Here is a 24,238-nt window from a genome sequence, read left to right as displayed (position 1 = left end):
AATAAAATAAAAGTTGATCATCTACAAATTCACTGACTTGCTACTAATTATGATGATTAAACATTTTGATTCAGAAAAACAAAACCCAATGGAAGGTCTAAGGCATCCATTTCACTCTTTGCCAATTATTTTTAACTACTTTTGAAAAGTACTGTAAATTTTTCCGCTGATGCTTTAATTTAATTCTACAATATTTTTGTTGTTCAGTGACGTTTGACACGATGCACACCAGCAGGGGGCACTAGCTGCCCTGACTCACTGTGCCTTTGGAATGGTATTACAAGAGGACACACAGGACTAAATGATTACAAAAAGTTACTTCCTCTCCTTCGACCGTCCGTGCTCTGTCAGTGGCCGGGGTCATTTGCAGTCGCAGAGCAGGGCAGCGCCGCGCAGCGTCCAGTGCTCAGGCGGCTGCACGCTCCTCAGCTGAAGCGAGAAGATGAAGTTGAGGTCAGTGCGTCGAGGCTTCTTGTAGAGCGGACACGAATACAAGCAGACCCCGCCGCCCGGCTGATGGCTGCCGTCAGCCACGTTGGCCGAGTTTAAGGCGTACACGTGTACCACGGGGAGCGGAGTAAAGAGGACCTAATGGCAGCAGAGAGGCTCATGGGAGTTAATGGCTTGTTTCTTGTTACCTTAGCGATGAAGCGCACTAACCTTGGGTGGGGCTTCAGTGAGTTTGGCGCCACGTCGGTCCCATCCAGCCCCTTCCAAGAAGAGGCCATAAATGTAGACTCCACCCACATTCTCAGGGGGAGGAGCCGACACATCCTCTCTCATCAGCTTGGTGACATCGTTACTGAGGGTGACGGTATCCAAGGCCCAACCCCTGGACAAGTTAGAGCGTGTTGTCTCTTGGCGCATGGCGGTCAAGAAGCCCTTCCAATATCCACAACCAATCAGCATCCATACTTTGGCGCCCATCATCGTACTGGACTCACCTGTGGGTTGAAGAAGCCCGTGAGCCAGAACTGTTGGGGTCGCCCAACCCCAATCCAGCTGGCAAGCTGCTGGTTCCTCTCCAGAAGCTCGCTGAACCAGAAGCCCAGAGAGGCTGACGCCCAGCTGAGCCGCTGCCACGCGCTGGGAATGCGAGCGTCGAACATGCAGTCCAGAGCATCACGTAGGTCCTCAGACATAATAATGGTGCCTGCGATAAAAGGGGGCGGGACCTAATGTTATGCTGTGTGTGATGGATGCAAGTGTGTGTGCGTGGCTGACCGTCAATGGCCAGCTGGAGGTCAGTGAGTGTGCTCCGGACGCTGCTGATGACTCGTTGCATGCGGTCTACTTCCTGTCGGAGGAAGATGTTCATGGGCTGGAAAGGACCCATCTTCTGAAGCTGACTTTTGACCTTCCAACGTAGCTTCATCAGCATCATCATGTGACAAACAGGAAAACCAATCAGCTCTCACCTCATGTGACACGTAGTCAAGCGGCAGTTTGTCCAGCATCTCATTGGCTAACCTCTGCACGCTGACCTCCCGCGTCTCCCCTGCCCCGCCCCCTGCATCTTTGGGTTGGATGCTGATGATGTTGCTGAGCGTCTCATTGGCCAGCTTGTTCTGGTAGGTGATGTCAGCATTGGGATGGAGTCCAAACACCTGCACATAGAAAAGTGCGTCACAGAAGACTTAAAACGTCCATCTCAGGTGAAGTGGGTGTGTCCAGACCTCAGGTGAGTCAACCAAGGGGAGAGCCTCGATGTGCTGCAAGACCTCCTGCACCGTCTTGGCCTTGGCGGGGATACCGTAGCCTCGGTAGAAGCAGAATGTGTCATCAAACGTGTTCTCGCCAAACCAGACCTGAGTGAAGGTGTTCAGTAGACGTTTGTCCAGGTCATCTGTCACACGGCCGCCATATTGGACCTCACCTGAAGGCAACATGAACACAAGTCAGATGGGTGTGGATGTGTGTGGGTGACAGTGGGCTGCTAATGTCTCACCCAGCATGTAACGCAGGCAGCTCCAGTTGACACCTCTCTTGGCATTCAGCTCGTCAAGGTGGTTCTGGACAAACTGCACGCTGGATGTGAAGTCGGCCTGGTTGAACTCGTAGGGAATGTTCCAGCCCAGGGGACCAAACTTCCGACGCTCCTGACATTGGTGTTTCAAGGTCAAAGTCAGGCACACTGACTATGGCGAGACAAAACTTACCTGCACTGTGGTGTGCAGGAAGGCAACAGCATACAGCAGGGGGCGCCACTGAGGCAGGCTGCTGATCTCTAACTGGTCTTGAGTGACACCACTGAAGGTCCTCTTCAGACCCGCCTTCATGCCTGATCAGGAATCATAAGGGAACGTGAAAAAAACTGAAAGATGTGTTTGTGTTCTTCAATGAGGATATTCTTACCAAGAGGAGGCTCGTTGGTGAACTTGATGGATGACTGAAGGAAACTGATGGGGAACCTAAACAAAGACAAAGACCACCAGAACAGGCACTCGGCTTGACGGTCCACACCGGGATCTCACCTCGGGTGTACGTCTGTCGTCAGCCACAGCCTAAAGTCCCCGTGGACGTTTTCTGCTGTTGCCAAGGTGACTGTCTCCAGCAGCTCGTCCAGAAAGTCCAATCCCAGATGGCAGTTCTGGAGGAGGAGCCACCCACCGTCTGTCATGCTGTTTGACAACAGCCTGCGAGCATGGACCTCCTGGCCCTGCCCCATGGAGATGGGACGACATGGTACCCCCTGTAGGTCCATCAAGAAATGATTTAAAGTGTGAAGACTTAGGAGCAAGAGTAATTAGTAATAACGTTGAGCAACTTCTGCTTGGCCAGTCTCTCAATGTTCTCTGTTGGGTCGGAACCCATCGAGAGAAGACAAACCATGGGTGTCCTGTTGTCACTCTCTGCCAACATGGCGTCCAGGTCCAGAACCACACATTCGGCATACTGCTGACCCATAGACTGGGCGATGTAGTGCCGTGCCTGCAGAAGCATGAAAGAAAAATCACCATGACAGAGCACTGGTACTCAGTTTGGACCAAGTGATTCATAGCAGACCTGAGCAATGGTTCGGTCCGGACACCAGCTGCGGATAAGAAGAAGTTTCTGGAAGGAATCAATTTTTTGCTCGTAGCCATCAGGCAACATGGCGTCCTCTGGGGCCGGGTTGTCAAACCACGTCTTCCAGGCCCTCTCGTTCAGGCTCACCTGGAACACCACAAACTTACAGGAAGTGTTTGGATTTGGCCTGCTGCAAACCCCCCCCCCGCTGATGGATCGTACCTGGGTCAGGATATTGGAGAAAGCAGAGTGGCTGGACAGCTGGACAAGGTTGAGCCAGGTCTGATCTAGGATCCACCGGCGTGGCTTTGGTTCCACAGAGTTGAGGTCCAAAGAGGCACCCCCTGCAGAAAGCAACCACTGGAATGTAACCTCGCTAAAGGATGGAGGAAGAGGATGTTCTAACCTTTGACGAAGGTCAGAACATCAGAGTGCATGATGTTCTTGGCCTGCAAGTCGACCTTCAGTGCCAACAACAAGGTGAAGAGGAGCTTGTGTTCCTCATAGAGCCCTCGAGCTGTGTAACAGTGTACCTGTGGGTGGGACCAACACTTTTTTTATGCAAATTTCAGGTTCACGTGAGAGGGTGTGTGAAGGTCACCTGGAAGGTGAGGAAACTGATGATGTTGCTGATGCGCTTGGAGGTGACCTGTGACTTGGCAGAGAGCCGCATGGATGAGTCAAAGAGCCCAAGGAACTGACGCAAAGATGTCTGGTACATGATGTTGACCAAGGACATCTCCACAATCAGGAAGTACAGGATGCTCCCCCTCGTGGCTACGGGCCGGTACTCCTCCCTGGCCTGATTGATCTTGACTTCTGTCTCCGCAGCAATGGACAGCTTCTCACTCACCTGGAAGACAAGACATTGATATATCCCCCTAGCATCATGTGACCACCACCATCACTTCGTGTCACAGTTCGTACCTCCTGAGCAGTTGTTTTGGTGACCCTGAGAACCTCGATCAGAGACTCGTCCTCCACGAGAGAGCCCTGAGTGCTGGTCAGCCTGAAGAGCAAACTGTCTTCCAGATCTTGCATCTTTCTCTTGTTGGACGTCACTTCTTCTAGGAGCTGGAGACGCTCCGCTTCCAGCTCCTGGTGGGGCCACAGCAAGCAGGAGATAACATTTCAGTGAAGACATACAATGAGATAAGATGTTGCTTCAGGTCCCACTTGTTTTTCCAGAAGAATGACGCGTCCCAGCAGTTGATCCTCCAGACCTCTCTGAGTGACAGTGAAGTCCACCACTGACGTCCTGGCGCTGACCTCTGGGCTGTAGGCAGGGTTGGCCAGTTTTGTGGTGATGTAGAGGGTGAAGCCCTTCATCACGTCCACCTCTTTGTCACCGAGCTTCACCTGCAAGAGGACATTGGATTGACAAAATTTTACAAATCCAAAACTTTTTGGATTTCATGTCGCTGAAGTACGGTACCTTGTAAGTGGATCCAGACTTGATATAGTTTTTGTCTAGGATATTGTCCAGGACGGGGTCCAGCTCCTCACCAACATCCTCCAGCAGTAGGGGGCGCCCCAGAGACAAAGTGTCCTCCAGGTGGGAGCGGAAGTATTTGTGGTTTAAAGACGTCACCTGAGAGAGGTGAGAAATGCATTTCTGAGCACGAAGGAATGTTTCAACTTCATTTCCAACGTCCCTCGTTTTCACCTGCAGGTTCTGAGCTCGCTCTTTGTTCTGAATCCATGCCTTCCCTTGACCTTGAGGATCTATCAGCAGCGGGTAGCGGGCAGCCTTGGTTACTACGATACCATTCTGGATGGACAGGTCATCGCTGGGGAGACCTTGAAGGTTCCATTCGCTCACTGTGGCGTTGTCCACCAGAAGACAAATCACATTCACATCCTGGGGGTAGATTAAGAACCAATCTTTTGTTATCTGAGGAGGCGGAGCATACGGCGGACCAGACGTCTGATCTTACTGGGCTGAAGGGGATGAGCTTGTCATTCAGTTCCTTTTTCCACAGCTCCAGCAGCAGGCTACGGTACTCCTGGTTGAAGGGTCCCGCATAGGACAGGAAGCCAGAGGCCAACAGGACATCCCCGACCAGCCGTGTGATCTGCGTCTGAAAGCCGGCACTGCTGGCAGTCCAGCGTACCTGAAAGACACCAACCGGAAGATAAAGGGAAAGATCCTCGGCAAGAAGAAACACGGGAAAACAGGACCAATGCTCGATTGCCTTTTCTCCTCCAAGGCCGTCAATGAGTGCCGTTGCGTTGGCCATCTTACGACGACACGCAGATGCATCATCTTCCAGGTTCTGCTTTTCCATCATGGCGGCATCATAGAGTGCCTATAGTCCGGTTCGATTACCAAGATAAGAGTTATCACTGTGCAATTTTGAATTGAAGGATGTCACATGGTCACCTGCACAGCATCCAGCTGCTGCTGTTTCGCATCCAGCTGCTCCTGAGCTTGAGCCAACTCGGTCTGAGCCACCAGCAGGCGGGCCTCCTGTAGCGCCAGGTTAGCCTGTTAGCATGCGCACACAAGACATCATTACATAAGCGTTTCCTGTACCTTTCTCCCGGCAGGTGCTGAACCACTTGTACCTTCAGTGGAAGGACCTCCTTGTTGATGGAGAAGAAGTCCACCATCGCCTGCGTCCATGAGCATAGTCCAGCCACGTTGCCGCAGATCCTCTTGGCTGACTCCAGGTTGTAGTCATCCATTTCTAGGTAAGGTGCCAGCAGCTCCACTACTTCCTCTGTGATGGAGTCCTGCATAAAGACACTGACGTAACTGTTTAGTTCATATTGATATAGGCTTAGACTAAGCTCTTGGCGTGATGGTGGGTGTGACCTTGCTGAAGTTGAGCAGCATGCTGAGGAAAGAGGAGTTCTGCATCAGCTTCATGGCCTCGGTCCAGGACGGACGAGGGCAAGGGCGCTCAGCATCAGCAACGACCATGTCCACCTGAACTCGAGTGATGCCAAGATATACAAGGTCAGTCTTGAGTTTGAGTGCAGCTTGGAGGTCAACGTGTGAATGCCGGCGACCTTCCGCTGGAAGAGCAGCAGCACGGCATCCATGATCCTCATGATAAGATGTGGTGGCTTCTGAAGTTTCCTCACTGTGGCAATGTCTGCTGGCTTGATCGTCTGTGGACACAACAAGACTGGTAGAAGCTTCTAAGGCCTAAAGTGTCTAAAGGTAGCTCAAGGCGGGTCACACCTGCAATGCTGCCTCAGCTGCCTCCAGCGACGGCTTCGCTGCTTCCAGTTTGGACTCTGCTGCACTTTTATCAACTTTAATCTCATTGACGATAAGCTGAGCTTTGTCCTTTACCTTCTGAACCTGCTGCTTGACCTGGAACACAGGAGCATCCACTGACAATCCACCAAAATGAGAGTGAAGACGACTTTTCGAAGTCAGACCTTCTCAGCAGCCTGAGCTTTGGCCGTGACTTCCTGCAAGACCTCATCTGCCTTCTGGGAGGCGACAGCGAGTTCCTGCTCCTTCACCTGCAGCTGTTCGGACAGCTGAGACACCGACTGCTCTGCCTCCACCAGCTTGCATAGACCTGCAGCAACAAAGAATCAAGCATTTTGACATACACCATGCTCACATTTAGGTGGAAGCCCTGGCCGGCAGTCTACCCGTCTTCATGCGCTCGGCCAGCGTGCTGACATGCGCCACCTTCTCAGCGTAGACCACCTTGTAGCCACGAATAAAGGACAAGTAGGATTTGGGTGTCACAAATGTCTGACGGCGGTAACGCTCAAAATATTCAGCGCATTTCTCAGCCACTGAATCCTGAGGAGAGACAGGTCTTATGATCAGCGTGTTCTCTACTTTCACTTTGGATCCTGTGGAATACCTGAAAGGCTCCCATGGTAACCACCACACCACGCTTCACTTCTTCAGAGCAGTGCAGGTCCTGGTACTGAGCCAGGAAGTGATGCGATACCGCCACCAGGGCGTCCCGTGGCCAGCGCTGGAACCAGTCCACGGTGCAGCCCGATATCAGGCCTGGGAACTGAGCAGGTCACAGCTCATGCGGCGTGTAATCCCATTTGTGGCATATTCCACACAATGACTCACCTTCAAGGCTCTAGTCCGAAACCTTTCCCCCACGGGCGAGAAGCAGAGGACGACGTGCAGGTTGCTGCGCACGCGAGACAGGAAGAATTCGTAGAGGTTCTCCGGGGTCGGAGGTCGACGAGGCTGCTGTTGCTTCATGACAGGAATGAGTCCCTGAATTATGTCATCCAGCTCGTCTCGAGCAAACAGGTTAGACACTTCGCCACTGGCCAGGACGTTGTTCATGTACTCTGAGGAAAACAGGAAGTGTGTCATCACTGCTCATTAGGACACCTCTGTTAGAAAGCAGACTGGCTGTGCAGCCAGGTTCTGTACCCAGGAAGGCTTCATCCTTGATGTCGTTGTCAGTGAAGAGGAAAGTGACTCCTTTTCCCTCCTGGCCCGCAAGCCGGTAGAGAACCTTCAGATCCTCCAGCAGGTTGGTGCTACTGTACGACCTGCACTCCACATGCACACAGAAGTAGCGTTAATTATCTCAACAGGTGCCAGTCACATGTAACATGTTACCTCGTCAACATGATCCGAAAGGTTTGGTAGCCTGCAATGAATGACGCCAGCCGAGTCAGGCTTTGCTTGCCTGAACCACCGACACCCACCAGAAGGGCGTTCCCCTGGGGTGTCCTCAGGATCCGAGAGATGCGCATCAGGTGGATCATTGCATCCTGAAATGAGAGACTGTTGTGAAGCACATCATTAAAGCCACCAACTACATTGCCATGACAACAGGCTGACATTGAAGAAGACCAGGTCCATGGCGCCGCCCCTCATGGCCTCATTGTACTGCTGCTGAAACACACACAGGCGCTCCGCCAGAGCATCCAGCGATGAGATTGGCTCATACACCTGTCAATGATACACGCTTGATAAACAATCAAGAGTGATCCCTGTGTCTTGACAACAGGTGAATTCACCTTTGGAGCTTCCAAGACGGAATCCTCCGGCTCGTCTCCGGTTGCCTCAGGAGTATCTCGCATGAAGTCCACAAAGTTGCTGTTCCACTGAGCGGACTCAGTCAGAGCTTTTCCATGATCCTCTACTGTAATCTGATGGTGTACACGGAGACAATAAGAAATTGTTACCAGTATAACACACACACACACACACACACACACACCTTTGCCAGGAGGTCGCTGAAGGTTTGTGTGTCGCTGTAGTCAGTGAAGCGGTCAGCAAGCACTCGGCTACATTCGTGGTGAAAGAGCGCCGCAAGGAGTTCCACACTATTACAAACATCCGACGTGATGGCGAGGATGCCCTGAAACACAATGATACACGTGAACATTCATACTGCCCGCAGCTGCATTCTCTCGGAGGGGCCCGGCGTTGGTTTACCTGCCAGATTCTGCTCAGGTCCCGCAGGTTGAAGATGTAATGGAATTTGGCAGGAGACGGCAACATCTGCACGAACATCATCGTATTACTTCCAGGAATATAAGTATCAAGCGGAGACAAGACAAGCCCTGACCTTGGCCTTCACTGCCTGCCACACCCGTCTGCTGGTGGGCACGAGGGCGGCGGCGAAGTCACACACGGGGGCGAGGAATTGCCTTTCTAGGCAGAAGTAGCCCTGAGCCATGGTCCCGAACACCTTGTCAATGGACGAGTTGGAGGGCAGTGTGCAGTTGAAGATGGAGAAATGACGCTTCAGGCGCTGCGGGATGTCATTACGGCCGCCACCCGGGTGGATCATAGCCGCCACCAGCTGGCAAAGAAGATTAAATTACTCTGTCCTAAAAAGTTTTGAAAAGTACCTGCCTGAGCTTACCTGAACATCAACAACAGAAAGGAACTCTCCTGGGCGGTCCAAACTGTAGAAACCTGCCTGCTCCATCAGCTGACGCACAATCTCATTGGTTATCTGGGCGGACGGGCAGGAAGAAGACTTCAAGCACAGAAGGACCAAATAAGTACATTTTTGCTCTAAAACAAACAGATCAGACCTGGTCTCCCCACTCATTGATAACGGGCATGTTGATGTCATCAATGAAGACAGTCATTCGCCGGCCAGCAGGTGGCCCGTAGGTCGCACCCATTCGCTTATCAATGAAGCTCTCGATGGTCCTCTGGAACATGTTGGGAGATGTAGCAGACGAGAAGTTCAGGGTCTTGGTGAGGTGGATCTCTTGGTTGAGCTTGCTGGTGTAGCCCTGTAGGGGGAGCCAGACAAGATTACTTCCCAGTTAGTGTAAGCTAGGATAAGCTAACCCTGATTGCTAATGCTACGCTCACTTTAATCATGACCGTCTTGGCTGTGCCTTGCTCGCCAATCAGCAGGACTGCTTTTTGCTGCTTCATGATTGTTTGCATCAGGAATTCCGTCCTCACATTGTCTACATTAGGAACCAGAATGGATGAGTAGTTTGGAACGTGGTCTTTGGGGTAGATGTACTCGGGGACCTGGATCGCGAAGAAGATGGCATTGCTATGTCACCTGGTTAGCGTTATTGTCAGAGAGGAGTGTATCCATGCACAGACCTTGGTGGACCAGTGCTCCCACTGTCCCTGCTCAACCACAGTGAACTCAAAGATGGTCTGCTCGTCCTGAGTGTGTGGCAGGTCCAGAGACCAGCTTTGGTTCTTCACCTAGGACATTTAATTTGTAATTTGTAACGACGGCTGACTGAAGAAATTAACCTCACAAACCTTCATGAAGTCCTCAATCTTGGCCCTGTCATCCAGCTCCAGCAGCGCTCCCAGAGACCACATGATAGCAAACACAAACAGTCGGCCCACATTCCCACGGCAACTCTGTTTCTCCTCTGCAGTGGAGAGAAGACCCTGAAATCCATGTGGAAAAAATATTTTAGCTTACGTTGCCATCTGTTATGTTGCGCGATTGCGTCTCACCTGAAGAAGGTCGATTGTCTGCCTGATGTACATACACTCCAGCACTGCCATCTTTGGAGTCACAGCAGTGGACACAAAATCCAACAACTCCTGGTAGCAGGTGTCAAAGCAGACTTTGAGGGCATCAGCTTGCTCTTCCGGTACCTTCTGCAACCAAGCCTGCAAGATGGGCCTCCAGCTCAGCACCGACGAGCTCATGAACACCATCCCGTTGCGGGACACCGTAGCCGGTGAGGCGTTGTCAATGTTGTGTGGCTCAAAGACAATCTAGAGGACCAAGACATGATGACTCAGTATCAACATCACGGACGCTCGCTTCTTGTCTGCACAGGAAGTAGTGTCAGCCCACCTTGCAGCAGGGTGCCATGGGGATTCGATCTCCATTAGCCAGGGTTAGAGTTTTGTTGTCATCAAGAACGGAGTTGAGGTTCTCGATCCAGATGGCGTCCACCGGTCCATCCAGCACGATCCAGATGTGTTCTCCCTGACACATGCAGAAGTTAGCAATACCGCCAACACTGTCCTTTGAAGAGCTTCATCCAACCTTTTTGGCCTTCAAAGTTTTGCGCCACAAAGTGGAAAAGATGCCATCAGTCCAGTCATTAGTGGTGACGTCCAGCGTGCCGAACATCTGCGAGGCTGTGATGGCTTTGGGGTTCATCCTCATCTCTCGGTGTGGTGCGCCACAGTCCGACATGGCTTTCATCAGAGTGTGGATGCAGGTCGTCTTCCCGGCGCCGCTTGGACCCAATGTCATCATTCCTGCACGAGCCCGCCATTAAGCAACTACCGACATATCAATGTTCTGACTTTCAACAAGGTACCGTGTCGGACACGTTGTGTCTCGTAGAGCTGGACTAGCTTGAGGATCCAAGGAGGATGGGGGATCAGCCCGTTAAGCTGAGACTGTTTCTGGATGGATGACTCCAGGTCGGGATAGCCGGCTTTATCCAGAACTAGGAAAGAAGACACATGGAATGTGGGTCATGTTTGTCTAATCAGGAACTTGTTCAAGGTTTGACAGACCGATGCCAGGGAAGAGATCGTTGATCAGACTTGTGAAGAGAGGCTCATCCTCGTCCACCTACGGAGGTAGACTAATAACATCTGCTTGACTTTGACTAATGGCTCATAGCTACATGGTACTATCTTGCATGTGTGACACACCAGTTTAGAGAGGTTCATATCTCTTAGGACCCTCATGACCACAGTCTTCTCTGGTTCGGATGGATTGGACCTCTTGACGGAGCCCAGCGTCCTCAAAACTGACAAAATGTTCCTCAGGCCGAAATCATAATGGACCTGGCGTCACGGCAACAAGAAAGCGACTGAAACGACTGATAAAACATTGACAGTTGTCATGTCATCATTTTAGTCTTCTGACCTGTTTGGACAGCTGCTCCTCACACAGCTTGTAGAGGGTGTAAAACTTGCGACTCAGGACCTGGTTGTCTCGGAACCCAGCACTGGCCAGTTTTACTCTCATGATAATAGCTCGGTCTGGAACCATCATGGCAACCGTACGGAACTGGATCTTGAGGTTCTCTGGCAGCTCTTGACGACCGGCATAACCAGGGTTCTGGAGAATCCAGAGCATACAGGTGATCACAGGCAAATCACAGAAGTAAGATCTAATGTTGTTGAATTAGGAGCGAATTTTCTAACCGTCTTAAGTCTATTACCATGGTGAGGAAGATACCAAACTCAGGGTCCATGCTGACCACGTCTCCATCAGTGAAGACAAACTGCTTCTTCTTGTTCTTCTTACACTGCAGGACAATGTAGATCTGCTGGGCAGCGACGGAGAGCACCGGCAGCTCAATGCGGTTAAACTCATCAAAGCAGCCCCAGGCGCCAGACTGGGCCAGACCTGCATAAGTCACCACATGTTCTAGTTGCTTCAGGCTTGATCACCTGACTCTCTTGCGCACCTTTGTAGATGCGGCCAAGTCCTCTGTAATCCATCTGGTCGGAACAGTTGAAAACCACCACGTATTTCCCCAGACAGCGGCCCATGTCTTTGGTGGTCTCCGTCTTTCCTGGAGGCAAAAGATGCAGTGAAAGTAACGATTTCTGACAAGAATCTAAGCTGCTACCAGAGTCTGCATCACCTGTCGGACCAGCCGGAGCCCCGCCCATACTCATGCCAAGGGCCTGGGACAGAGTGATGTAACACCTGGACAGATGTGCAGACAGCTTCACTTGACTGGACCAGAAGGTGTCATCTGGTCATGTGTACCTGTCGGTGAGCGGTGTGATGACCAGTCGGTCCGTGCATCCCAGGTACTCATTGCAGTAGGTGAACTCCACATCTGTGATCTGGATCACGCACTTGTCAGCTTCCTCCAGGAAATAGAACCTCGACTGCTTCTGCCACTCAAAGTCTGACGCAGACCGCACGTTGAGATGCACCTGATGGAAGAGATGGTGATGATGTTGGCCCTCTGTCGAATCTCACTGAGTTTTTCATCTTTGTTCCCACCAGCTCATCAAAGATGTCCCTCTGGTGGACGTGAATGGTTATGAGCGTCTCATACTTGGTCCTCTCATTCCTGCTCAGATCCCGTGTGGTCATGTCTATCAGCTCATTGAGAAGGTCCAGGAACTTCTGATTGGTTGTCTGCATGATCTACCAAACAATCGAGGAACATTGAGGAGCTGCACACTTACCCCTTCCCTTCAAAATAAAAGCCCACCTTCCTGTCCGACTTGCTGAGGATTAGCGCCTCTTCCGCATCTCTGGTCCAGATCATCTGGATTCCCAGCAAGCCTACCTGAGCAGGAAATGTGGACTGGAACTCCACAAGCGTTAGACCAGGCTCACCTGTAGCCTGGTAGGCTCGGCGAATGATAGAGTGAAGGGTCTGCTGCACAAAGGCCAGGAGCTGGCCCAGCCAGACCTCCACGTTGCCCTGAAAAACAGAACCAAAAAGTAAAGTTTGGTGTCCTCTGGTTTATTCAGCCGTTCTGCAACCAACCTGTGCCAAAACACTCTGGCTCAGCGCCACGGTTTCACCCTCTTGAGACTGAAAACTGACAATTTGGTCATATGCCTTCTCGCTGAATACGACTCTGTTGACATTGTCGAACAGACTTAGCAGGTGAGGCTGAGAGGATGAAATTAATGAGCATGAGTTAATTAAAACACATTAGTGGATCAGCACCAACTGTGTTACCTGGATGCTGTGTGAGTCTGACGCCTGGCCCAGGATCTCCAGCAGGACGGGGTCAGACACAAAGAAGAAGCGCGGAAACACCAAACGTTTTTTCTCCAGGTAACCAGACAGAGACTTCTGACAGAGCTCCAGCTGCTCCAGCAGGTGAGGAAGCAACTGGAGACCAGAAGACGACCAGATGGTTCAAGAACAATGTGGGGTGCAAATTTAAGTGTACAGGCTCTGCATCTTTACCTGGCTCAGGGTCTCATCTCCGACGCAACACTGGACCACGTTAGGCAACTCGTGGGCTCGCTGCATGATCCTCTGCCACGACTTGTCTATGTTCTGGAAGCGTTTGGCCTCCTAATGTTGAAGACATTAGTTAGCTTAGCAATTAGCATACTGCAACTTGGTCACTTGGTAATCTACTTGAGGCAGCTGCTTTGCAATATCGCCCCCCACAAACACGGCCTCCAGGTAAATCCACAGGTTCTGGACGGACAACCACTTCTCAATGATTTCTGAGGTGTTGGACAGCTTCTGGACCCAAAGCTGGATTGTTGGCTTGAAGGGAACGTTGTACCTGCAGGGTGCAGAACAAAATGTGCTCGGTTCTGCTGGTGTCAGGGTTTGGGTTAGGTACCTGTTGCTGAGCAGTGAAGTCAGAACCATCAGACTGTCCTCCATCATGGAGATCTTCTCAGCGGTGTCGGCTCCTCTGAGCAGCAGTTCCCCTCTCGTCCTGAAGGGGGCAAAGCTGAGCGTTTGCCCTCCCCACTCGGCTATCACGTCCTTCAGTTTGGCATCAATGTCGCGCTCCTTCACAGCACCGATGCACACGTCCTGACAAAAATAGTTGACATTATTTGAACAAAGGTTTTTACGTGCGGTCTTACTACCTCAATGTCTTCCTTGTATGTCAATAGTGGAGCAGCCAAGATGTTTTGGAGAGAAGAGTCAGAGTCCACGTGGAAACTGTGACCTGTCAGCTCACTGAGTCGAGTCCAGTGTCTGGGCAGCATGGCCTGCAGAACACACCAAACGTTGGACTCTATGTCTCGCAATTTTTGTTCATCAATCAACCTTACCTTATCGGCCATCATGGCGAGCAGAGGACACATCTCTGTGAAGTCGTCAATGGTTTTCTTCAGGTCTTTGAAGGCCTGCCAATCCTTCAGCGCCTTTGGAAGCTTCCTGATCCTGAACACTCGGAACAAGACGACAAGAAGGGCAGTTAATAATGGCAAATTGTGCCAGTCTTGAAGTGCATGGATGCCATCGTCTGCTCTTAAAGGTTATAACCGGTTCTGGAAGTCCTGCAGCTCGTTGTTAATCTGCTCAATATTAAGGTCAGCCCACAGGAGGTCATGGTAGTTGGCCACGCTGACGATGACAGCGTTGTAAAGACTGTAGAGTTTGGAAAGCATCGTCAATTCCCTCCTGATCCTCTGCAGCTCAGGATACTCTGTAGAATCAGGACCAGATCTCAGAGGATGGGAAGGACATGGGCGTCAGCTCGAAGATGAAACCTACCAGTCACTGGAAGCCCAAAGAGCTCCTCCCCTCCGGAGCACGAGGTGAATTTCCTCCAGATCTGATCAAACTCAGCCTGGAAGCTCTGCAAACGGTCGTTGGCCTCAATTGGAGCCGCGCCCTCCACACCAGGACCCCTAGGAGACACTTCATGATGTTAGTGTCCAAAGCTGAAGGACAGCAAGGATTTGGGCCAAAAATATACCGATGGTTGTACTCAACACAGAAGGTCTGAATGTGGTTGTGAAGATTTTGCACTTCTACCAGCAGGTCAGCTTTCATGCTGGGTTGAATCTTTACTAAAGTGTTCTGGTTCTGGATCACCTGGAACCATAAAACCCACACACGACTTCATTGGCTTGAAAACAGACAGTGTGGAACATTTGATGGTGGGAAAAAAAAGCTTGGACCATCTCACCAGGACATTGAGGTTCTTCCAAGCGTACATGAGCCCATCCACACGTTCTGCGTTCCCATCCTTGAAAAGCAGATCATGTTTGTTGAGAAGCGTGAAGGACTCCTCCAGCGGGCCAATGGTGGCATCAATATGAACCTCTGCCTCTCGGAGCTGAAGCAAGAGGAGGAGGAGGGGGAGGTGAAGCAGCAAAGACAAAGTGTGTGAAGTGATGATGCCGTCTGACCTCCCTGAGGGCTGCCATCGCTCCTCTGACATCATCAAGGTCTGTGATTGGACGCTGCAGACGCTTCATTAGCCCATCCACAAACGCCCAAACATCCTCCATGTTGGCAGAGGCCTGGCGGTTGAGTGCGGTGCCAAAAGCCCGTTTCCAGATATGACACTCCTGAGAGAGCGCCATCTTCAGGTCCTCGGTGTGGAAGAGGATGGAACCCACCATGTAGAACGGGGGGAGCTCCGAAATCTGAACCGCCAGCCTCTGTGTGGACAGCAACGCATCATGCTGCAAACATCTCACGAAGACACTTGGTGCGGACTCACCGAGTAGAAAGAGATCTGACAGCTGAACTCGGTCAGTGAGGGCTCGGACCGCAGGAAGGTCTGCACTTCCTCCTCTGGGTCCTGAACACACATCTCTCTGTTAGTCACGTCGCAGAGACAAGGGTGGAGTGCAAAGAGGACAAAGGTGACCACAAAGGTGACCTGGTTCCACAGCGTGGAGAAGTCAGTGAGGTCATTGAGCATGTCAACAGTGGCGGACTTGAAGGAGGAGACGATGGTGTTGAGCTGCATCACCAACCTGCTCACAACATCATGAAGTCATTCAACCATCCATCCAGGGTTACGGGTGAGCTGGAGCCTATCCCAGCTGACAGCGTGAAAAGGCGAAAGGCGCTGTACGCCCAGGACTGGTCACCAGTCAATCACAGGACACATAAACACACTCGTTCTCCTGACATGCAAAGAACCACTCGGCCTAACGATGCAGTCCACATTCCACATGCCTGCTGACATCTTTGTGTTCGGCTAGCTGGCGGTCCAAAGGTTTGAGCATCGGCGGCTTCACCGGAACGTCTTCTCTGGAGTCTCGCATGGCCGCTTGCTCCACCTAAACAGCAGAGCATGATTGTCTGTCGCCGTGATTGACTAACAGACGTGAAGCATTTACCTGCTGTTGTTTGTAGTGCAGGTGACAGTACGTCCACAGCGGGATGTCCTTGGCCACCAGCAGGATGGCGCTCACCAGCTTGTTGATGATGCTCTGGATCATTCCACAACATGACTTGACCAGGTGGCCAAAGCTTTGTTTGGAGCGTTTATTTTGAGTTGATTTTCACTTACCTGGATGTTGTCCAGGCTCGGTTCAAGGATGATGTTCGGAATGGCGAGCTGGACTGAGGCCTTGAAGAGAGGCGTGGGATCTGATTGGCTGGTTTTAAGGACACCAAGCCTCCTCTTCAGGGCATCCAGGCAGGACGTGACGGCTGGGACAAGATGGACAAATTAGGATGGAGGACAGGAAGAAGGCGGGAAGTGTTTAAGAGTGGCTGACCATTGACCAGAGCTTCAGTGTTGAGATGGCAAAGTTGACCAATCAGGTTGTAAAAACAACAAGGGAGACAAGTCAGGCAGCGAGTCTTCTGTTTGGAATCTGGATGAAGACACTGATATGATCCCTGCGGAGGAGACAAGTCATAAGTGTGGAAGTGTGTGTGTGTGCGTGCGTGCGTGCACTACCTCCAGGTTAATAGTGTCCGCTGGTCTCATCTTCTTCTTCAGCTCCTCAATCATCTCAAACACAAAGGTCTCCACCTGCTGGCTTTGCCTGATAAAACACACACAAACCGTAGGCGGTCCTGATTTGATTGACAGTAGATTTTGTCAGAGCTTACTTGTCCAGCGTAGCGGCGGCAAAGTGGAGCGAGATGTCTGCCTCCAACAGGAAGTTCTCAGGTGACATCGGCGAGTCCTCCGGCAGGACCAGCAGGCAACAGGAAGACATGGCGTCCAAGAGACGCCCGATCCGGCACTCTAACATATCCTCAGCTGCTTTGGCGGCCTGATCCAGCTCAGCCAGAGCCATGTACGCACCTTCTATGACTGAACAGGAAGACGCATGTTTGATCACAACATGGCCGCTCATCACACTGTGATCCAGTCCTTGCCGTCCTACATGTGTCGGTATGCAGGGCAGCCCAGGATAGGGTGGTGAGTCCGGGTGAGAGGGACGCCTCCACCCGCCCAACAAAGGGCTGCATCAGTGGGCGAAGCAAAGATGGGATGCGGCCAAGCACCTGGCTGTAATCCTGCAGCAGGTCCTGCAGACTGGACGTGGTCCAACAGGACAGGATTAGTTGTGGGAATAAATCATCATAGAAAAGTGTTCTTACCGACGATACAGAGCTTTGACTTCTGCTTCCCTGGAGGTCATCTTTCCAACAGCGTTTGGCACAACAACCCCAAGTTTGGTCATCCAACGAGCATCCTGTAGCACCTCCAAAACCACATGGTCCAGGTTCACCAAAAGCTCCTGGAGAAGAAGGTCCACAAAAATATCAAACCACACGCTTCATAATCAAGTACCGCTTGGTGTCATCAAATCATCAGCACACATCCCGTTCACCTTCTCATGTCTGACCAGCAGGGCGGCGTTCAGGAAGTGTGGTGCTTGCTGGGCAGCCCGAGTCCACATCTGCACGTGCATAAGCTCGTACTGCAACAGCGCCACGGCCATCTTGTTATAGTTCCGGATCACCTTGGTCATCTCTGGTCCCTGAAGACAACATTATGATGAGATGTCGGTAGAGATGTTAAGTGTTAATGGCATCATACCTTGAGGACGTCCAGCTTCTTCTTCAGGACCAACATGGGAGACTCAACCTTCCTGAGGAGCTGACGACACCATAAGATCCGAGCTGCCAGCTGAGAGGCAAACAGACCCAGATGTTACATCTTCTCTCTGTGCGCTGTGATCTGATTGGACGGCCAGACTCCAGGTACCGGTGGCAAGTTGCGTCCGGCAGGTGGTCTGTCCCGCTGTCTCTGGTATGTCTTCTTCAGCACCTCCAGCTCACGTCCATAACGCTGCAGCAGGAGCAGGTAGTTCTGCTTCAGGTCCAGATGAGCCATTGGACCCGCCTCGAAGGCTGCCATCAGTGCCAGGATTTGGTCCATCTGCAAGGCAAACGCCAATGGTAGGATCTTAAAGGCTTTAATGATGATGTGGAACTCACAGGCAGAGACTGATGGAACCAGAAGTCCAACAGACCCTGAAGGTCCAGGAACAAGTCCTTGACTTGCTTCTGGAAGTCCACGTGGTCGCTGTCAAACTGAGGAGAACATCACCATCATGAGGGAAGTTGATTCTTTGTTGTCGTCTTTCTTTGTTCACCTCCAACTTGCGGTGGTCCAGGATGTCATAGGTTCGGGACATGGTGCTGGACAGGATGTTCTGGTAGCGAGTGTAGATTGGTTCCACGCCGTCCACCTACACACAAGGTACATTCATGTCATGTTTAAAAAGGTGGGTGGAGTCAACTCCTGCAAGTTGACCTTGATGCGCTGCAGCGTCGCCAGATGTTCCAGGCTGGATGCCATGTCAGCGATCTTCTCCAGGCGCCGGCAGAAGGCCTCAAACTTCCCAAAAATGTAGTTCTCGCTGCAAACAAAGATGGCGGCCATTTTCTCCACATCATCAACGTTAAATGAAGGAATGATCTACCTGAAGTCAAACTGTCTGCTTTTTGGCTTTGCTTGCAGTTTGTCTCGAACGGCGTGGAAGCTGCTCTGGTACGCCGCCTTCAGACGCCAACACTCTGAGATACGCTCAAGCAGGACGGGCCTTAACATTCACACCCCCACCATTTTTATTCACCGAGGTTGTGACAGGACACGCCCCCTTTGGTTGCATCCGACCGCGTACCTGCTGAGGTCCCAAATGTGGGCGGTGCCCTGTGACAGGTATCTCCTGCAGGCGCTGATCATGTGATTGGTGACCTTGAGCAGCAGCGACGTCATCCTGTCTGAGGTGTTATAGTAGCCAGAAACCGAATGGATCATACTGACGGCGCCCATCAGGGCAGGAACGTGCTCCAACATCTGAGCCTGGATGAGATGCATGGAAACATCAACCATGTTGACAAGCAGTTAAAAATTCTACTCGTTTGTCTTAACCGGTGAGTTCTTCTGCAGCTGCTTGAAGAACTTCTGCAGCGTGTGGAGAAACTTCACGTTGTCTTTGGCCTCGTTGGCAACCACCGTGATGCTGGCATCCTTAACCATGAGCACAAAGTCAGCACAGTCAGCTCACTGCAGTTAACTTCATGGAGACCCACCAGCTCCCTCCACGCTTGCAACGTTCTAGACTTGGCCACCTGCAGAACCCCCAGAGTCCTTTTCACTGGAGGACGCTTCAGCTCCTCCACCAGACTGACACACAGACACACGTGAACATTCTGCATGTTCAACGAGCAGCATGTTGGACTCCGTGAAAAGACCTGCTGAAGGTGATCATGCGTGTCTTCCAGTGCTCCAACTCGGCTGAAGGTCCAACGTCATCTGCCTCCTTCCTCATCTGCTCGTTCTCTGTCAGCAGCCACCTGATCTGATTGGCCCACGCTGAGACCATGCTCTCCAGCTTCTCCACCAGCTCCCCGTCGTTGGCTGAAGAACAGGACCTTATCACGGTGCCTGAAGGTTGATGTGGGTCTGGGACATTGACCTTCTTACCTGCTGCTGTGTAGTCTGCTGGGCTGCTGAGCTGGCCAATGATGACGGGAACTTGGAGTGGCTGCAGATGGAACATCTTGGCCATGTTGACTTGCAACGAGTCCAAGTGACTGACAAAGTCATCCAGTGAGGACAGGAAGTCATGGACGTGAGGACAGGCGATGCCGTCCTGCACGGAGCCCCACGTCTGAGGACAAATGAGGGTTTGTTTTTGTGACTACTTCACTGTGGGTAATAAACGTCTGTGGTTACTTCACGTTCCATAATAAACATCTGTGGTTACTTCACAGTCCGTAATAACTGTCAGGCATCTCTACTGTATGTCTGTGGTTACTTCACGGTCTGTAATAAAAGTAAGACATTGCTTGGGACATTTGGGTGTCCTCCCCTTGTCACCTGTGGCGCCCTAAGTGCAGGTAAGATCACGTTGGACATGAGCATTTCCAGACTGTTCAGGATGTTCCCGTCGCTGCTGTCCAAGATGCCAAAGTTGACCTCCTGCAAGGAAGCAGAGCTTGTTGACAAAGTGGACTGCTTTAAAATGCCAAGACGAGACGCGCTAATGACCTGGTGAACATTGGCGGTGCTGATGGCCTTCTTGGTTGTCCTCAGGAAGAAGAGACACTTGCCTTCTAACGGCTAAGCAGTAGAAATAAATAAAGTTATTATCACCATACAAAAAGCAATGGGATGTAACTTTGGAGGTGGCAGGAAGTTTGTACCTCAGCACTTCCTGTGGTGAGGAAAAGTTTCCTCATAGCCGCAGATGAGGAGGGATGAGCAGAGGACATGTCCTGGAGGGCAAGCGGAATCAAAAGGTTTCTTCAGAGACGACGTTTGAACAACAGAGAGATATGAAAACACTCGGGAGAACCTTTCTTTGTGCATTCTGATAGAAGAAAATCAGCTTCCTGGATCCATTTGCAGCAAAGAAGTCTTGGATGAGGTTGAACTGTGATTAAAGAAACCACTTCAATGGCGATGTCGTCAACAGAATGCGACAGGCAGCGTGTGAGAACCTTGTCATCTGACACAAGCGCGTCCTCCACCTCCTGCTGGTCCAGACGTGCGCCATCCATCAGCCTGATGATGAGGTACTGGTGCCGATGGTCCAGCGAGGCCCGCCGCTCATCCTTCAAGGCTTTGACCCGCTTGGCCCGCTCTCGTCTCTCCTCATTGGACAGCACGGTTGCCCTCTTAGCACACACCCGCACAGCATAGGTCAGGTTTTGTAGTCTGAGCAGCGCCCCCTTGTGGCCAAGTTCGTGTTTACTCACAGAGGTGTTTGGGGGCGGGGCAGACACATGATGGACACCTGAAGGGTTCTGGACTCCAGTTCTTCGGTGTCCTCTGCCGTCTGTCAGAGGAGACAATCACTGAGAAGACAATCTTAATCCTAAACATCTTCTACACAATAGTAGAACAGCACAACATGTTCTATGTTCAAATATATTAAAAATGTGGAGACCAATGATTGACAGCTAGTCCACTGTCGCCCCGCCTCTTACACAATGTCGGCAGCACGAGGCCCCGCCTTTTCCAAAGTGCACAGCATGAATAAACCTTTCAGTCCACAAGGGGGCGCTCAAGAAGCTATCATTTAAATGCTTTTTTTATTTTTTATTTTTAAACCATAATCATCTTGGCTTCCTTTTCTTCCCGATGTCAACACAAGCACTTCCTGTCCAAATCAATCAAAATGCTTACCTCTGTGGAGCCCATGCTGGAGCCTTTTGTCTCCTCCTGCCTCCTCCTCCTGTTGATGGAGCCCATTAGGACTTGGGCTCAACCCTGGTGGAGGCTGGACCTCCTGTCCTGATGGACCGAGGTCGTCCAGCCCTGAAAGATCTGCTTCTTCAGCCATCTGAAAACCAAAACACGTATGAGACGTGATTCAGGTCAAATGCAAAGTTGTGAGGAAGATCTCATATGGGACATTTGCGCTGCTGCAGTCCCAGTCCTGGAAGTAGAGCGGGTCCAGTTTGCAGGTCACAACCAGGAAGTCTGCAAAGACTAACTAGACGGTTGTCACGGTAACACTGGCACAAAGGTGTGCTTGTGTGTCACTCAGCAACACGCGCACACACACAAAGGTTTAAATTTCACAATCACAGCAGGAATATTTGACATGAGACACTTCATTAGGTACAGACGCCCATACAAAATAATGAATGACAATAAAGTTATTGACAAGGTTTATTATGGTGGTTTGCATTGGTGTACAACTGGACTGCAGCATCGACAGTAGCTTCCAACGTTATTTATAACAATCCCAAATAAACATAAGGCTCACTTTTGATTGGCGGTCGGAGCGGTAACAAATTAGCAATATTCTGTGTCACATGATCACCTGCTTGATCATGTGAGATCATTGCTTGTTTTCACCTTCAACGTAGCGGGAAGAAGCCTTCCTTGAGGCGCTCCTGAGTCATGTGACCATGAGGGCGATGATCCACGCTCACTCGGAAGAGTCCACGCATCGCCAAACGCATTACCGAATGACTGTTGCTGCAAACAATGCGGTTACGACACGCAGACGTGATGACATCATTGTGTCGACTCTGAAGATGTCTGAACAGCAAGTCAAACATTTTGATACTGAACGTCCAAAACGTTTTGTTTTCTTTGGGACGGATGCAACGGCGTGGCCCACCTCCAGCAGCAATCTCGGTCCAACATGGCGGCGAGCGTCTATGCCACGGCGGGGATGAAGTACTGCAGCGAGACGTCCTCATGCAGCAGAATGAGGTGGAGCACTCTCTGGTGAACGATGTCTGAGGAGCAGACCGGCAGTGTCAGCCCTTCTGCTTTGGTGGGAGGCTGTAGGTGGCGCTGTGGCTGCACTTACTGCACATGGCTTTGCTGGGGTTGACCTGCTGACCCATGAGGAACTGCTGCAGCTTCCTGATGTCCACGCGAGCCTGGGCCATCGCGTACGGTTCACGCCTCCGAGATGGGCCACCTTGGGAGGTGTCGTCATCTGCAGGGCGAAAAGGCGGGTACAAAAGAGATTATGTTCAACATCTTCTGAGTGAAGGCCAAATATCTTTACCCCACTGAGGGTTTCCCAGGTCTTTGAAGTGAGTGGTGACGGACACCAGGTCAGTCTCGATCTTCAGGTTCATCTCGCCGCTCATGTTGGCCTCCATCACCTGACACACACACACTTGTCAACATCCACAAAGATGTTCCTCGGCGTGGCCACTGGTGGTTGTGATCTTACCAGAAAGTTGGAGAGGTTCTTCATCCGGTCCACCACGTTCTTCATTGTCTTAAGATGCGGCAGGTAGATGCTCACCTGACAATAACAGTAAGATGTCTTTGAGACCGCCACTACGACATGACACGTGGACACTCACATCAAAGTCGGGCATGCTGGGCTCTTTAAACTCGTGCCAGAGTCGCCTGGGAATGACATCAACAGGGACGTCGTGAGTGACGACGCGGCTGGTGCTGGACATGGTGGGCTGGACAGGAAAGGATGTGATGTCACTACTGACGTCACTGACGTAAGTTACGTTCTTGTCCATTCTTACCAGCTCGGCGACGATGGTCAAACAGGGGCAGTGCTTCTTGGTCAGTTTCACTTTCACACTTTTGGCATTCTGGACGGTCTTCAGGGCACGAGACACATTCTCCGGAGTCACCTCCAAACAAATCTCATTGTTCTCAGAGGACACCCCCTCCATTTGGTACTCGTCAAAGATGTTGGCCTGCAGGGAGAATGACTTGCACATGAAAACCTGAGAAAGATCCAACAACCAAATGGCTGACAGGCAACCGGCGTGGATACCTGGGCAAGCTCACACCACATGCCCACGCCGCCATTGGCCACCTTTCCACTGAGCACGAAGAAGATATGATCCCCTGTGACACGCAGGACGCAGGTCTTGGTCAGTTTGGAAATGGTGCTCACCACTCCTGCATGACAACGAGTCTCTTTTATTCCGCCTGAATTTACTCTGCACTTTATCTCAATCAGTAGACTGTGTACAACATACAAGTGACGATGATAAGTACAACTTAAGTGCAATAAAATGTTAAGAAACGTAGGAACAACATGCATAAAAGCATGAAAATTAACTGTAATGCGTGTACTTATTTTTGGACATGCTAATATAAAGGTTTTCTCACGAGTGAAATGGTTGAGACACGCCACATCGACGATCTTCCCACGAAACCTCATTTTGAGCCGAGTCGATAAAACTGTATAAACTTGAAAACATTTATGATATGAAGTGAGTTTAAATAAGAATTCAAAAATTAAATAGAAAGTTGTTCAAATTCACGTGGTGTCGTGTCGGTCCGCCCGTATTAAAGTTCTGTTGGAAACATGTATTATGATCTAAAAAGTCCTGCTCCTCTTCTTCTTGTGTTGGAGAAGCTAGACAACAGTAGCACCCTACTGCCCTCTTCGGGACGTTTTGCTTACTGCAACTCCGTTATATCGTTGATACACTGTAATTATATAGTTGTTTGGTACTT

At 51.0% G+C, this 24,238-nt stretch overlaps 2 protein-coding genes across 3 annotated transcripts; both read right to left on the bottom strand.

Moving 5' to 3' along the window:
- Positions 1-49: 49 nt before the first annotated feature.
- On the bottom strand, positions 50-22,344 carry dnah5l (dynein, axonemal, heavy chain 5 like). Its single transcript, XM_078791725.1, has 97 exons — positions 22,249-22,344; positions 21,690-21,770; positions 21,461-21,617; positions 20,773-21,110; positions 20,616-20,705; positions 20,476-20,547; positions 20,321-20,392; positions 20,150-20,251; positions 19,754-19,940; positions 19,522-19,687; positions 19,360-19,453; positions 19,199-19,297; positions 18,948-19,129; positions 18,747-18,866; positions 18,578-18,683; positions 18,417-18,512; positions 18,259-18,354; positions 18,026-18,199; positions 17,858-17,947; positions 17,649-17,798; positions 17,416-17,555; positions 17,199-17,350; positions 16,918-17,125; positions 16,763-16,850; positions 16,578-16,701; positions 16,367-16,509; positions 16,194-16,286; positions 16,030-16,133; positions 15,728-15,824; positions 15,566-15,646; positions 15,249-15,503; positions 15,026-15,175; positions 14,813-14,931; positions 14,608-14,744; positions 14,377-14,539; positions 14,163-14,274; positions 13,974-14,099; positions 13,718-13,917; positions 13,504-13,657; positions 13,327-13,437; positions 13,093-13,248; positions 12,895-13,023; positions 12,613-12,828; positions 12,399-12,545; positions 12,156-12,328; positions 12,013-12,092; positions 11,848-11,955; positions 11,599-11,786; positions 11,301-11,495; positions 11,084-11,218; positions 10,943-11,000; positions 10,741-10,872; positions 10,461-10,678; positions 10,266-10,400; positions 9,917-10,183; positions 9,713-9,847; positions 9,545-9,646; positions 9,299-9,466; positions 9,010-9,216; positions 8,835-8,927; positions 8,535-8,771; positions 8,402-8,467; positions 8,184-8,324; positions 7,981-8,112; positions 7,802-7,912; positions 7,577-7,731; positions 7,385-7,506; positions 7,070-7,299; positions 6,846-7,004; positions 6,625-6,781; positions 6,403-6,548; positions 6,200-6,334; positions 6,025-6,126; positions 5,828-5,941; positions 5,578-5,745; positions 5,393-5,497; positions 5,205-5,318; positions 4,947-5,123; positions 4,676-4,870; positions 4,445-4,600; positions 4,186-4,368; positions 3,937-4,107; positions 3,611-3,862; positions 3,416-3,542; positions 3,232-3,353; positions 3,007-3,156; positions 2,758-2,931; positions 2,475-2,692; positions 2,356-2,411; positions 2,160-2,281; positions 1,949-2,099; positions 1,677-1,876; positions 1,419-1,607; positions 1,225-1,357; positions 945-1,153; positions 661-882; positions 50-588 (listed from the first exon to the last, which is right to left on the bottom strand). Exons 1-97 carry the CDS (start codon positions 22,342-22,344, stop codon positions 361-363), a joined length of 14,196 nt encoding a protein of 4,731 aa, XP_078647851.1. The 3' UTR covers positions 50-360.
- Positions 21,945-24,109, bottom strand: hus1 (HUS1 checkpoint clamp component). 2 transcript variants are annotated; one of them, XM_058060248.2, is made up of 8 exons: positions 23,888-24,109; positions 23,547-23,620; positions 23,290-23,466; positions 23,113-23,220; positions 22,977-23,051; positions 22,806-22,905; positions 22,602-22,733; positions 21,945-22,527 (listed from the first exon to the last, which is right to left on the bottom strand). In XM_058060248.2, exons 1-8 carry the CDS (start codon positions 23,937-23,939, stop codon positions 22,445-22,447), a joined length of 801 nt encoding a protein of 266 aa, XP_057916231.2. In that variant the 5' UTR covers positions 23,940-24,109; the 3' UTR covers positions 21,945-22,444. The 2 variants fall into 2 exon arrangements, with proteins under 2 accessions (XP_057916231.2, XP_057916229.2); XM_058060246.2 differs by having other exon boundaries at positions 23,547-23,674; positions 23,888-24,106.
- Positions 24,110-24,238: the final 129 nt, after the last annotated feature.

Source organism: Doryrhamphus excisus, linkage group LG7 (assembly GCF_037039965.1).
Source record: "Doryrhamphus excisus strain RoL-2023G ecotype Guam linkage group LG7, RoL_Dexc_Guam_v1.1, whole genome shotgun sequence".
NCBI lineage: Eukaryota > Metazoa > Chordata > Actinopteri > Syngnathiformes > Syngnathidae > Doryrhamphus > Doryrhamphus excisus.
This window is presented reverse-complemented; position numbering and strand designations above follow the sequence as displayed.

Bases quoted from the DNA above. Each gene is read 5' to 3' on its own strand.
- hus1 (XM_058060246.2), bottom strand. From the start codon at position 23,939: ATGAGGTTTCGTGGGAAGATCGTCGATGTGGCGTGTCTCAACCATTTC. The intron at 23,467-23,546 runs GTATCCACGCCG...TTCTCCCTGCAG, and splicing joins TGTGGTGTGAGCTTGCCCAG to GCCAACATCTTTGACGAGTA. The intron at 22,734-22,805 runs GTAAAGATATTT...TTCGCCCTGCAG, and splicing joins CCTGGGAAACCCTCAGTGGG to ATGACGACACCTCCCAAGGT.
- dnah5l (XM_078791725.1), bottom strand. From the start codon at position 22,344: ATGTTTGACTTGCTGTTCAGACATCTTCAGAGTCGACACAATGATGTC. The intron at 8,325-8,401 runs GTAAACCAACGC...ATTGTGTTTCAG, and splicing joins ACCTGAGCAGAATCTGGCAG to GGCATCCTCGCCATCACGTC. The intron at 4,369-4,444 runs GTACCGTACTTC...GTCCTCTTGCAG, and splicing joins AGTCTGGATCCACTTACAAG to GTGAAGCTCGGTGACAAAGA.